At 34.1% G+C, this 15445-nt stretch overlaps 1 protein-coding gene across 9 annotated transcripts in view; it reads left to right on the forward strand.

The window, feature by feature from the left end:
* LOC148598465 (uncharacterized) overlaps positions 1–15445 on the forward strand; it is a 56174-nt gene that overhangs the window by 23639 nt on the left and 17090 nt on the right. For all 9 annotated transcript variants that reach the window (XM_088561256.1, XM_088561254.1, XM_088561252.1 and 6 more), the window contains 11 exons: positions 661–771; positions 2615–2725; positions 3000–3126; positions 4843–4956; positions 6767–6816; positions 8343–8538; positions 9146–9426; positions 9892–10034; positions 10347–10503; positions 12829–12933; positions 14973–15113. In XM_088561256.1, the coding sequence (XP_088417382.1) occupies positions 661–771; positions 2615–2725; positions 3000–3126; positions 4843–4956; positions 6767–6816; positions 8343–8538; positions 9146–9426; positions 9892–10034; positions 10347–10503; positions 12829–12933; positions 14973–15113 (1536 nt within the window). The remainder of the gene's footprint in view (positions 1–660; positions 772–2614; positions 2726–2999; positions 3127–4842; positions 4957–6766; positions 6817–8342; positions 8539–9145; positions 9427–9891; positions 10035–10346; positions 10504–12828; positions 12934–14972; positions 15114–15445) is intronic.

A 15445-nucleotide genomic window follows, 5' to 3' on the forward strand; every position in this document is an offset into this window, starting at 1 on the left:
TGTCTTTCTACCTTGATTTTGACTACAAATTACAGTTTCAAAATGTTGGGTTTTTTCATACTATGTTTCACCCATTGCCTGATTCTTACAGAGACTTATACTTAAAAATGATTTCTTTGTAATTCACCTGTTTTTCTAAAGGTTTATTATGGTAAGTGCTATCTGTAAATTTTTCTGGTCATCCTGACATTTTGTAATATACTTAACTCATACTTACTTTTAGGATGTTTTTTCTACAATGTTTGTCATCATGGAGACTGGCACGCAACTACTTAAGAACCACTAATTGGTATTAGATATTGGCCATTAATAATTATAGTAAAAATTAAGCCTTTGCTATGAGAAATTCAAACAGATTATTGTCAGCAATCCTGGGGTTCAAATTAGATTTGGTCCATTGTTTGAGACCCTTAATATCTCACCTAGGATCTTTGAAACTTACGTACCCAGGTCTAGAACCTTAAATCCTTTTCATTGGCACTTTATGAAATTTGGTTTCATTAATATGAAACTTAGAAAAGTCCTATATCTTCCATTTGTGATAGTGGATTTGGTCCTCTGACAATCATTTCCATTTTATTAGACTAGCTTTATGAATTAAAGTTCATGAGTTTAGGATCATGAAAGGCCTTTTAGCAATATCTGCTATGTGTATTACAGACTGTACAGAAACAGGTCAGTTAACCTGCCCAGATGGGAGCTGTATTATGTCAGAATGGCTGTGTGATGGAGAGGCTGACTGTCCAAGTAACTGGGATGAACAAAACTGTTGTAAGTTTTAATATTGCTTACAGACACATTTTCATGATGTTTTAGTCTACACTATTTTGTGGTGAACAAATCAGATGAGCATAAAAAAATAGTACACTTGAAATTGACATGCAACCCTTTTAACTCCTCTTCATTTTTTAAAATCACAAATACAGTGAAACTTCTCCAAACTGGACCCTCAGAAAACTGGTCTTCCCATTCAAACCAGCCATTTTCAAAAGTTCTGGCCAATGTACCTAAAAACCTGTGTGTTTTGTCTTCTATATACCAGCCACCCCCTAAAACTGTACATCGGCCGGTTTTCCACAGTTTTAGTTACATATTTCAAATAAAAACAACCTCTCAATTCCAGCCACCCGGTTATTTTTCACCTGTAATAAATGTGTCAGCAAAACTGTTAATGATTATGTAATATTACATAATTAATAATTCATTCACTGACCGGTTTGCATTTCATCAATGGACAAATAATAATTGAAGGGGACAGTAGTTTTAACAACAAATTTAATTCAGACATTACATTTTGTCACTGGTTGGCAGTTAATTGGTGTGTACACGTCAGGCAACCGGGGTCATTTAATAGTTCGATCTTTACAATATTTTAACTGTCAATTAATGTGACCTGTACACAAGCCAAAACAACATAGGGGTGAAATTATTAGACTTTGTTGAAAGGTAATTAACGGAAACAATACAAATAATTAATTATCATCAATAGCTCTTTGATCTTTAATACACATTCTTTCAAAACCGTGAACATTATTTTGTCGGCAGTACCGTTTGTAAAATCAAATCATTTACGAATAATGCAAGCTTTGAAATGTAATAAAAAGCCAAAAGTTTTGAATTTGCATTATACATGTCTGGACCAACAAACTGACAAGGTGTAGGGTTATAGAACACATTAATGGAAACTGCTCTTGCTATTTTTCACAAAACCGGCCACCCCTATAAGGCAGCCATTTTTTCTTGTCCCAGTGGTGGCCGGTTTGGAGAAGTTTCACTGTATCAATACTTTGAAAGTACTTATATTCATGGGTATCAATTGTCATGGTTTAGGGGAAAAGCACAAGTTGATGGGTTCTTGAACTCAATGTTTTGATGATTGTGTCATACAATTAAAAGTAAATAATTCTTTTTGTTGGGAGTCAAAATTCATGGTTTACCTTACCTACGAAATCCACGAAAATTGGTACCACATGAACAATAGTACTTTTACAGTATCCAAAAAAAATGATTAGATGACAGAAGCCACAAAAATTGATAAAAAAAAATTCACAGTACAAATATATAGGTTTATATGTAGACTCTACGCATTGACCAAGTTGATAATCATATATCAGAAGTTAAATCATTTTGAGCCTCTGGTGAGAAATTAAGTAGCAGTCTTATAAAAATTCACACAGGAGGTGATTCATGCATGTTAAAAACCCACCAAACTTACTTATATTTCTTATTCAGAATCAGTTACCAACCACATTACTGATCTTAGTTTTTCATAGATTGTACATGAAATTGGCACTTTGCAAGAGTTATCATTCTTGATTTGGTTGATTTTAGTGTTAGATAAATGTATGATTTTCTCAAAAGTGCAGTTCAGACAACAGAAATAAGTATCGCTACAGGGATTATTTTTTTCCTGTTTTTATTGGAATTCTGCTATTTCAAATCCAGACTTTACTACTACCATTTTTTTTACTGTATTTTTACTTCTGATTTTGCCAATTTCGGCTTTGTTTGTTGACCTCATATAATCATCCCTGAATATAGCATAAAGGAAGGGAGATTCTGTTTCTTTTATAATAATCATTTTGAGATTTTTTATTAAATTACTTATGTACAGCCAAGTGCACCAGTGACCAGTTTCGGTGTAAGGACGGGACCTGTATCAACAGTACCCAGAGATGTAATTTCAATCCAGAGTGTCCAGACATGTCAGACGAAAGAGACTGTGGTAAGTTTACTTCTGAAATTTCAGAAAGTGTTGCCAAGGTTTTAGTGAAAAAGACCTAAGCTGAAATCCTGTTTAGAACAGTTCTGTTAGATCATAAATTCATGATTTAAAACCACCAATTATTTACATATATATATGAAAATGCAGACAAGTCAACTTTAGGTTTTGCAATTTATTTCAGTGTTGTTTCATATTTCTTTTTAGGAATAAAATGTAAACAGAAGAAACTGATATACTTTAATTCAAATATGTTTTTGTTTTGGTTATGTTATAGGACACCTGAGTGAATATGTACCGGGAGTCCTGATGGTAGCCTACAAAACTTATCATATTCCTGTGTGTTATGAAAGTTGGTTTGACTCGATTGGTCAGTTTGCTTGTTTATATGCATTAGGAAATGGGTAAGTTATTCATTCATATAAAGTTCCAGGCATCTGAATTTCACAAGAAGTCGTAAGTGTAAAGTTGACCATAATTAATGATGTCACAACTGAAAATAGCATTGTGACATCATAAATTATGATCAATTTCACATTTTGACTTTTTGTGTATTCGACACAAGTGCACTGAGTTTATGCTATTAAATCTTTCTCTAATTTGAAACATCTATCAATCAGTGTTTGTTGATAATTTCTTAAGGAAACATTTAGTTTAAAGAAATTGATTGACCAAAATCAATGTTGACATTATCAGAATAATAGACAGGGGTTTCATTATTTTTTTTGCAATGCAGGTACCATTGGTTTTGTAGCAGGTACTTTTCATCATTTTGTCTGATAAAAAAAGCATGAAATATTAATATTCTGGAGATACCTTTCAGTAGTTTAGAAGGGTAAAAGTACCTGGTACTGCCTCTTAATGAGAGGCTTGAATAGAGATTCGCACGCAAATTTGATAGTGTCATGCACATTAATCTGTCATCTCCTACACAGACCTATAACTGCTTTCTGATTTCCTACACATCATTCTGCTAGCTCATAAGCTGTGTCATACTGGATGTGAAAAAATGCACAGGGCTTGAGCATTACTCCTTACAAATCTGTGGTTGTTTCTGGTGTACTGTACTAATTTGCATAAAGGGATAGAGTTTAGGGCTGATTTTGGCAGAGGTATGAAGCTTTGAAATCAGGCATATACACTCTGCCTAGGAAATTGATTAATCTGATGTTGTTTACAGTCATTTTTAAAATTAGAGAAAAGCTTCTATAATATGAATCGTGGGTTATTAGATGTCTCAAAAATCTTGATAATTAACTTAATCACAGTACACGTAGAAGGTTTGAAAATAGGGGTTGTCCTGTTGAAAACACAAATAAATTTCCAGCTGGAGTGCCAGGTGATTTTTTTTGTAAATTATTTCATTTTTGGCTGAATTTCATATGTGAAAATCAGATTATAGTATGGTGAATGCTGTCAGGCAGGTGGGACTTTATTATCTACTAATCATAGCTTCTTGATATTTGGTATCGAGCATTGAGTAGGGGTCCCATATTTTGAGATCTGATTTCTGATTTTAGGCCTGTTGGACATCTACTTCCTCATTGGCCATTTCTGTCTTTGACGCATTTTTGGCCCTTAGGACCAGGCGATCTATTGCCATCACTTGGCGTCCATTGTCATCATTGCTCTTAACAATTTTTCAAATTTCTTCTCCTCAGAAACAGCTGGGCCAATTTTAATTAGACTTTGTATGAATGCTTCTTAGGGTATTCTGCATAGAACTGTTGTGGGGATTTTAGATCCTTTGAAAAATATGGTCACTATTACTAAAAGTAGAACATAGGGATCAGACAGAAGATTTTCGCAGATATCTCTAAATCTGTTAGGTTATGCCAAATTCTGAGGTAGGATAAAATGTTTGGCATGATGAGATCTATCCTCCTCACTACTGGACAGAATTAAGTGAAAATTGATATAATTGTTCCATATGAGCTATAGGAATTTTTATCCTAGGAAAAACCTGGTTGCTTTTACAAAAATAGAATGTTACTTATTGAACCAGTTGAGGGATTCAGGCTCTTTAGGACCTTTAGTTGTTTAGAATCATTATCAAATACATTTTGCTTTTTAACAGCTTTATAATATTACAGGTTTCTAACACTGGATTTTTATTTCAGAGTCTACACAAATTCATCAAGTACTGTTTACCCTGCAAGCCTCTACGGTCATTTTGTTGCTACTCAAGAATCTGGATCTATTCCAACTACATTGGGAGGCTATATTGTACCTAAGTAAGTCTCTACTCCAACTACATTTGGAGGCTATATTGTACCTATTTAAGTCTCTATTCTAACTACATTTGGAGGCTATATTGTACTTACTTAAGTAAGTCTCTATTCCAACTACATTGGGAGGCTATATCGTACCTAAGTAAGTCTCTATTTCAACTACATTGGGAGGCTATATTGTACCTAAGTAAATCTCTATTTCAACTACATTGGGAGGCTATATTGTACCTATTTAAGTCTCTATTCCAACTACATTGGGAGGCTATATTGTACCTAAGTAAGTCTCTATTTCAACTACATTGGGAGGCTATATTGTACCTAAGTAAGTCTCTATTCCAACTACATTGGGAGGCTATATTGTACCTAAGTAAGTCTCTATTTCAACTACATTGGGAGGCTATATTGTACCTAAGTAAATCTCTATTTCAACTACACTGGGAGGCTATATTGTACCTAAGTAAGTCTCTATTCCAACTACACTGGGAGGCTATATTGTACCTAAGTAAGTCTGTAATCCAACTACATTGGGAGGCTATATTGTACCTAAGTAAGTCTCTATTCCAACTATACTGGGAGGCTATATTGTACATAAGTAAGTTACTATTCTTACTACATTGGGAGGCTATATTGTACCTAAGTAAGTCTCTATTTCAACTACATTTGGAGGCTATATTGTACATACGTAAGTCTCTATTCCAACTACATTGGGAGGCTATATTGTACCTAAGTAAGTCTCTATTCCAACTACAATTTCAGGCTATATTGTACCTATTTAAGTCTATATTCTAACTACATTGGGAGGCTATATTGTACCTAAGTAAGTCTCTATTCCAACTACATTTGGAGACTATATTGTACCTAAGTAAGTCTCTATTCCAACTACATTGGGAGGCTATATTGTACCTAAGTAAGTCTCTATTCCAACTACATTGGGAGGCTATATTGTACCTAAGTAAGTTACTATTCTTACTACATTTGGAGGCTATAGTGTACCTAAGTAAGTTACTATTCTTACTACACTGGGAGGCTATATTGTACCTATATGTAAGTTACTATTCTTACTATATTGGGAGGCTATATTGTACCTAAGTCTCTATTCCTACTACATTGGGAAGCTATAATTGTCCAGAAGGATCTGGGGATTAGCTTCCCCATTCTATTGGAAAATTTTACGAGTTTTCTTCAGGATTAGGGTATAAGTAATTTATTTTGGTGTTAAGCTGATACATGTATTAGTGAAGATAATTTTCTTCAGGGTTTTCTAAATTTCGACTTTTTGAAATCAATATATGGTTGTAAGTTGCAGTACTAACAGGTACATACTAGCACAAGATCTTCCCTTTAAATTCTTAATTAACCTAGCCAGGGGCTAGGTGCTCTGCCCACAGAGCAACTGGGATGTGTGCCCCAGGTGGTGGAATTGGGTACCCCTGGTGTGTTACATGCTGGGGTTGTCAGGCTATAATACAGAAAACCTTACTGCAAACCATAGTGGTGCACCATCTTGGGAAAGATGTCGCGTTCCTCGCACGTTAAAGAACCCTACTGTGGTATTCTCCCGGAGTAGGAACCATAGGCCTCTGCCACAGGAGGCTAAATTGCCCAACCTTACCCATCCCCCTTTTTTCTAGTGGCAATCAAAATTTGTCGACCCTATTATCCTTGTGTCCCATCTTTTTTTTTTTCATTTCATCATCATTTCATGTTCATTTTATCATCCATTTCATGTTCATTGTCTGAATATAGCTGAAATATTGCTGCTTGGACGTTCAACTTCAATTCTTAATTGAGATGTTATACATTTTCTTTACAGATCTACGTGTAAAGATAAGTTGGTTGTGTCATTAGAGTGTAAACCCAAAGGTAAGTTAAGTAATATCATGTAAACGTTGTTCCGTTTTTTGGTATTTTTTATACCCCTGTAAACAGAGTTTGGGGGGGTATATAGGAATCACCCTGTCTGTCTGTCTGTATCTCCATCCATCTTTCCACATTTCTTGTCAACCCAAATCCTCCTAAACTGCTCAAGAGATTTTGATGAAATTTTATAGGAAGGTTTGGCATCACATGTGGATGAAGGAATATAATTACTTTTGGAGGACTCCAAAGGTTTTTTTTATGTTAAAACGTCTTCAGTGCAACTCCTCCTAAATCGCTGTACAGATTTTGATGAAAAGTTATCAGAAGGTTGGCTTACATATTTAGATATGCTTGAAGGAATGTGGTTAATGTTTTAGGACTATATGAGCTTAAAGGCTGTACATTTAACTCCATCATTTGAAGCAGTGGGGGAGTTCTCTTTGTTAATAGGTCACAGTATTATAAGTTTTTCCCAAGATATAGAACTAATTTTGTTTATGGGTATATATGCCAAGATCAAAGAAATTACCTTTGGGGAAAAATTAAATAACCCATTTTTGCAGCACAAACCAGAAATTTTGAAGTTGCAAAAAAAGACCAACTTCCAAGGCACTGCACTATTCTTTATTCAAGCAATTTAAGCATGATGGTATATTTAATTTAATTTTGATGAAACTTAATGGGATTCATATGTAAATGTGCATGGAGGTATATAGTAAGTATCTGAAAATACTGCAAACATGCTCACAAAGGGAATACATTCCAACACCGGTATATAAAAGCTTTGACAACACATGAATGCTAGGGTGACATAATTTTGTTCAATATGAAGACATTAGTACCGCTCTATGAAAAAAATAGGCAATAGGTGGCACATCATAATTCTCAATTACCATAGGCTTTTTTTTTCCTCAAATATATTTAATACATCTAGAAAACAACCGAAAGGCTATTTGAATTTTTTCTAAAGCATCTGTGACAAAGATATTTTTTTACTGCTGATATAGGGAAAATATGCAAGAAAATTTACCTGCCATTTTCCATTGTGCATTTCAACTAAATTTGAAGTTTTTTGTGAACAAGCCAATACACTTCTCATGTGTTACCAGTACATGAATTCACACTTGTCATGTTGCTTCGAATGATCCCAGATTTGTCTCCAAATAATCTTTTGAGGTCAATGAAACAATGTAATTTTAAATTGTGACATTATTGATCTTGAAGTTGAAGGAGAAATCAGTAAGAAAACAACGGGAAAATATATTATTTTTGTCAATGGTGTCCATAAGTATAAATATGTGTATTATTCGGGATTTTTGTTGTTTGGTCAGTCATCAAAATCAAATTACAAACTTGATGTAAAATTTCCATCAAAATCTTAAATGCAAATTATGAAATCTGTAAATTCAATGAAAAATTGTCAAACCAGGAAAAATGTTACCCATAAATAAAAATGCTCTTCACACAGCCTTTTTGCTTTTTATGACTAGTTAGCATTCATTGGTTAAATTCTTTAACTTTTTGGACAGGTTGTGGCCAAAAACTGATAGGCAGCGGTATGATTGGCTATATAGTGAACGGTAACAAAGCAGACCCAGGAGAATGGCCGTGGCAAGCTGCTTTAGAACTGCAGGTGAAATCGTCACAAGGATTCTTCAGAAAACATCTGTGTGGAGGTGTCCTCATAGAACGTAAATTTGTTCTGACTGCAACACATTGTGTAGCGTGAGTATAGATGTGTATAAAATGTTAAAAGGGTTCTTATACCTGAAATATTCTGGTACTAATTTTTCATTTTGTTTTTATTTTTACTTGTAATTTAATCTTGCAGTCCATCTGACAGTCACACCTTTTTTGCAACATCTTTGCAGCTACATTCTATTTTGTGACTTCTTGTCTCAGCCTCGTAATATTTTGACACCAGGTTTGTAGACGTGCCATATTAGGCAAGTTTTGTTGATTTCAGGCTTGAACAACATCAACTCGCCCCGAGACAACTGGGTTTATATTTTGACCATATATTAAAGTATGGGTGCTGGAGTTTCGGGTATCTTTAATGGGCATTAGCTCACCTTTTTGGACGAATTTCACATTATGAAAATCAGGTTGTAATATGGTGAATGTTGGTCAGGAGGGCAGGCGGACGGGGAAATCATTTATGTAACACCTTTCTCAGCAACTACTAATTGCTGCCTATTGATATTCGGTATCAAGTATCAGGTATGGGTTCCATATCATTGGATCTGATTTCAGGTTTGTCAGACAACTTCTTCCTGTTAAATAGAATTCAGCCATTTCTATCTTTGACCTATAATTGTGTTTTTTTTTTCAGTGAATACACAGACAAGTCTCTATACAGAGTTATATTAGGTGCTACCAATCGCAACACTCTGGGACCAACAACAAAAACATATGGAGTTGAAAGAGTAGTTCAGTATGATAAAAATTGGTATAATTTCAAGAAAGGGGACCTTGCTCTTCTCCAGCTGAATGACACTGTAGACTATACTTCATACATCCAGCCAATTTGTTTACCATCAGAAAATACAGTAACTCCCACAACTTCTATATGTTATGGTACAGGATGGGGTCAGCTCACTGGGGAGAAAAATGGTAGGTTGACATTAAAAAAAATGCTTTGAGATCCGTTTGAGGAGCTCTTTACATAGTGTGTACCCTGTAAGTTAATGTTATCGAGACTGTTTAAAGGATTTTACTTGCTGTTTGGTTCACTGTCTTGTCGGATGGATTATCTCCCTTTCAAACTGATTTTCATTGTTTTCTGCTTTTTGTTTTGAAGATACTATAAGCATACATAAATGGTAAATGGAAGTATCATTGTGCTGGTTATTATTAATATCATCAAATGCAGCATACACAAATGCTTTCATATGATTTAATATACAATGTACCATATCAGTCAAGTTTGGAATAAATCACTACATTTCCAGAAATGATTATATAGCTTCTGTGCAAATACAAGGAGATATTGGTGGGTTGTTTCTTTCTGTTTTCCAGTGAAAGATAAATTACTTATTGTTAGACAATGTTTAATACATTTATGTATTAAAAATTCAGGGAATTTTTCTGATGACTTGCAAGAACTGAAGTTGAAGCTTTGGAAGACAGATAAATGTAACAGCAGTAGAGCATGGAATGGACTGATTGATGAGGGATATATTTGTGCGGGTTATGAATCAGGAATCCGGTCCATGTGTTCAGTATGTTATTTAGGCATGTCTTCGTATTCAGACATTATTTTGGCATTACAATTATTTTCATTTTGTCATTTTAATCAAAAACATTCTGGTTTTTTTTTGGGATCTAAGAAAAATCCTACATAGTATTTGGGGGGATGACTCAGAAGTTAAGTGTGTTTTTTTTTAATTGGGTTCATGGGGAGGGGGATGAGGACTTAGAAGTTAAGTATGTTATTTTCACTTGGGGTGGGGGTGACCCAGAAATTAAGCGTATATTATTTTCACATTTAGGAGTGACTAAAAAAGTACTTGTATATTATTTCCACACTGTAGGGTGACTCAGGAGGACCAATGGTGTGTAAGGACAACCAGAATAACTGGTACCTAACAGGAATAGCGAGCTACGTCAGTAACAACTGTAACATGACAAGTCACCCTAACGTCTTTACTGATGTTAAATATTTCCTGGGTTGGATAAATAATAATACTGGTAAGACCAACTGTTGGTATAGTATACAGGCAAAGTTATTTCACATGATTTTCACCCGAATTGAGCAAATATACTTTGTGACAGAGTTCACATGAAATTTGGATGATTCAAGCATTCACGTGAAAATCGTGTGGATTGTTCACATGTAATTTGTGTAAAGTGAATTTATCGTAGATTTTCTCTATTAATTTTGCTATTTTCAGCATGAATTTTAAATTTTGTGAACAACAGATTGATATTCATGTTGTGATGTTTTGGCGGAAGAAAGTCAGAATGATGTTATCAGATTTATTTCACTGTGTGATCTATCTAAATTTTTTTACACTGGGTTAACATTTGGTAAATCACTGCTATCTACTGTGAAAGTACTGTTGTTCGTAGGGTACCAATTTTTATGGATGTTGTGAGTATGCCAAACCACAAGATTTCCATTGATGTGAATCCTTAAAACATCAAAACCACAAATTCAAGAATCCAGGAACTTGAGTTACTTCCCTTACCCATGAAAATTGGTATCCAAGAACTAGAGTACTTTCACTGTAAATAATAATTACATTTTAAATACTATACATACCATATTTTACGGACTATAAGTCGATGTGGTGTATAAGTCGAATTGCCTAAATTTGATTGAAATTGACGAAAAAAACAGACAAGATAAGTGGAGGGTCGAACGTGTGCATTTATATCGTACATGTCAGCGGAGATCCAAGTTGAGTGGTTGTTTTTAACAGCATATTATTTCAGCGATGTTACTAAGTATAAGATTTCTGAATTAAATAAATATATGTGTTTTTGTTAAAGAGTACTTTGTCCGCGAGTTCAATTATTTTTATTGAATGATGTGTCAATGGGTCTGAAGCCATAGATCATCAGGAGTATGAAATTGTAAACATGTCAAAAGTGGGCAGCCATGTGTGAAATAAGCAGGGAATTCGTTTGATGAATTGGTCATAATTACGAGTGGTAATTGGTAAACAAAATTACCTGGTATTACAAACTACAATAAAAAATAATTGTTACCTGCAAATTTGGTTGCAATTAGCCATTTAGATAACACCTTAATTGAATTATAATTTGAGCCACGTGCGAATGTGTTGCCACATACCATAAATGGGTATAAATTTGCATATTAAAGGACCAATGACTCCACAACACTTGATAATGTTTTCCAAGTTAAAATAAGAGTTTTGTTAACGTGTTTTCTAGAGTTTATTTATATATTTTAACGGTTTCAAAGTCACAGAGTTTTTATTAACATCATCGTATTCGTTCATAAAGGATAGAGGCAATGATCAATAATGTTCGTATTCAATTGCTGGTTTCACTGTTTGAGTAACGGCTTTCATTGATTGCAGTTTACCAAAAATTTTGAATTAAAGCAATCAAAAGTGAACTAAATAAATCTAATGAAAAGCATTGTCGATGAACATTTTTCTTGAAAAATCCGTAGATAAGTCGAAGTGGACGATAAGTGGAGGCTGATACTTTGCTGAAAAAAAATATTGACATACAGTTCGAAAAATATGGTACATGTTTCTTAAAAGTATGCTAACTTTACTGAATAATTGGCTTAGGATATTTATATAGGCCATGCCCAAAATTAGTGGACTTACTTTATTGATCTTTGTTTATTACCTAATTTCTATGTATTTCTAAAAATATAAGAAATATATCAAATATAATTATAGGAATTGAATGTTTACTGGTCCCACATGGACATGAAGCTTCTTCATAAATTCTGTGTGCTATGGTCAGCTCTCTTACATGCCAATGAAACATCAGAAATGAAACATTCAACTCTTTTACCCTACCGGTGCACCTGGTCCATACACCCAGTTTTAAGTGGAGTACTAGTTGCTCATTTGCTTTTGTTACTTTGTATGATTTTACTTTATGTTCTTTGTTGTGTATGTCTGTTTTCCATGTCTGGTCTTTGTTCCTGGATTACATTCTTTTGATTACCACTATAACCTTTGTTCCCTTGATTACTCTTTTAAAAGAAGCAGCAGTACTGATGATTCAAACAAGGGTTAAGCTATGGAAAAACCAGGGTTGAAATGTCTAAAGGAATAATAGAAAAATCATACAACACAAAAAAATAAAAAATACACAAAAACAAGTAGCACAAAACAAACTAAAACCTGGAAGTAAATTCAGATGCACCAACCATGCAGTTCCTGACACAAGCAGTGATTCGTTTTGAAGTGGTCAGGTCAGTAATTTGACATGAAGTGTGTCAACCAATCAAATTTCCTCTTGGTGAGAATAGCAAATGTGCTGGACGTAAGAGAAAATTATGGTAATTTTTCTCTATGATTTCAGAATGTAAATTCACCTGTAACAATGGGAAGTGTTTGTATGACTCAGACTTGGTTTGTAACAGGGAAGATAACTGTGGTGACAATTCGGACGAAACTGTTCAGTGTGGTGGGTATACATTATACAATTTATTTTAAATAGAGTGATGGCATAGCACCTGGTATGGCAGGTAGGGCTAGGGCTGTACTAAATATTTACTGCATGCTGTACCAAAAATTCTTTTCTAAAAGTTAAAAAAAGCACATTTTTGACTCGGTAACTAGTTTTCACAAGTTCAAACATAGCGTCTTTCCCACTGTATTAGTTGAGATAAGTGTACTGTGCCTTGGTGTGATACTGATTTCAGTACAAAACTTGGTTGCCTATTCAATGATTTAAATAGCTTTCTAGGTAAAATTCTGCTTAGTGAACTATTATCAGCATTCATGATAATAGCATATATACAAAAATTTTATTTTTGCAACAAACAAATATTTTTGCTGTATTGACAACAAGAGAAATTTGGAACAGTATTTTTTTTGGTGTGGTTTGTATCAATAGAAGATTTCAGAAATAGCAGTTAATGAAAAACTAGGAAATAATGTCATACATGTAATAAGCATTGTAATGCCATATCTTATGACAATTTTTACACTTACTTTTTCGTGAAATCAACAACAGATGTTGACATTTGCTGTAATGCATTGTAATCTACAAAATTCAACACTAATACAGGAGTCCCATACAAAGACATATTCAAAGGGGTATTTCCAGATCCCCATAAGTAAACTAAAAACCAATTTGAACTTTGTATATATATGGAATTTGAATGTGTTTTTTAAACACCATTTTTTGTTATTGTTTTTCCATGTGTAATAATTGGTTTTGTTTTGTATTGCAAGGTTGTTCTCTGTATGTTGTACAGATATTGGCCAGGTTTGTCCTTTTTGTGTTTGTAGTATTGACTAGTCCAAGGATTTCCCCACTTTTGCACTTTTGATATCACCTCAATCCTCTCAACGTTAATTACATTAACCAAATTTTTATTGTTACATGGACTGTCTCTAATTATTTTTTAGCTCACCTGGCCAAAGGCCAAGTGAGCTTATGCCATCACTTGGCGTCAGTTGTGGTGGTGGTGGTGGTGGGCTAATTTTAAAAAATCTTCTCCTCTGAAACTACTGGACTGACAGGTTTTAAACTTGGCATGATTGTTCCTTAGGGTGTTCTGCACAAAATGACATGATTTTTGATCCATGAAAAAACATGGCCACTGTTACTAAAAATAGAACATAGGGGTCAGATTGCTTTTTTTTGGAAATAACTCAAAAACCGTTGTCTTTAGCAAATTTCTGGCATGGGTAATATTGTTATGCATCATGAGACAGACCTATGCCAAAATTTTCAAAAAGATTGGTCAACTGATGTAGGAGTTACGGCCCCTGAAACAGTTTTTTTTGCATTTTTTTGCATGTGCAACTTTGAAAATCTTCTCAAAATCCATTGCACAGAATTCAATGAAAGTTGGCATTTATGTTCCTTAGGGCATCCCACTCATAATGACCATTGGGATTGTTGATTCATGAAAAAACATGGCCGCCATTACTAAAAATAGAAGATAAGGGTCAGATGGCAGTTTTTTGCAAATAACTCAAAACCGTTGCCTTTAGCAAATTTCTGGCACGAGTAAAATTGTTAAGCATCATGAGAAGGACCTATGCTGAAATTTTCAAAACCATTCATTGACTAATGTAGGAGTTACAACCCCTGAAACAGTTTTTTTGTTGTTTTTTTTTTCACATGTACAACTTTGAAAATCTTCTTCTCTAAAACCATTTAAGATCATTGAATGAAAATAAATATAATAGTTCTTTAGTGTATTGTTCTCAAAATGACTTGTGATTTTTAATCTGTGAATAGATATGGCTGCCTATACTAAAAATGGAACTTCGGGGTCATAAAACAGGTTTTTGAAAAAAAATTCAAAAATTGTTGCCTTTAGCAAAATTCTTGTTCAGGTCATGAAAATGCTATGAAAGGCATTTCTTGCATTTGACAATTTAGTTGATTTTAACTTAGCCTGTCTCATTCCTCAAGTTTTTCAAATAAGCAAATGGTTAAACAGGTGAGCAATTCAGGCTCTCTTGAGCCTCTAGTTTTTGTTACAGATACATCTGTGTCATGCAGATTTGAAGATGATTTCCTGTGTGGATATAAACTGGATGGATTTGAACAACATCGACCAGTTCTGGAGTCACAATTACCTTCATCACTTCCTGCCTATGATCACACCTATGGGAGATATCCAGGTTTGTGTATTAACATTACTTAGAATCTGCAAGTACATATCTGTTAAAAGTATAGGAAGTTTTTATACCAGTACACCATTCTACCTTTAACCTGTCAAAAATTATCCCATAATATACTGCAGTCCTAGGGAAATGTAACAAAAAATTTTTTCTGCCTTTTAGCAGAATTTCAATATTTCAAATCCGGTTTTTACTGTATATTTACTTCTGATTTTGCCAATTTATGCTTAGTTTGTTGACCTCGAAAAATCATCTCTGCAAATGTTGCAGGTATTATTTGAAGGGTATATTAAATGCATTTAGGCTAAAATCGGATTAAATACCAGCAGTCC

The sequence above is a fragment of the Perna viridis genome, chromosome 14, assembly GCF_037379345.1.
Source record: "Perna viridis isolate PV_CMFRI_1.1 ecotype Kerala chromosome 14, ASM3737934v1, whole genome shotgun sequence".
NCBI classification, from domain to species: Eukaryota; Metazoa; Mollusca; class Bivalvia; order Mytilida; family Mytilidae; genus Perna; species Perna viridis.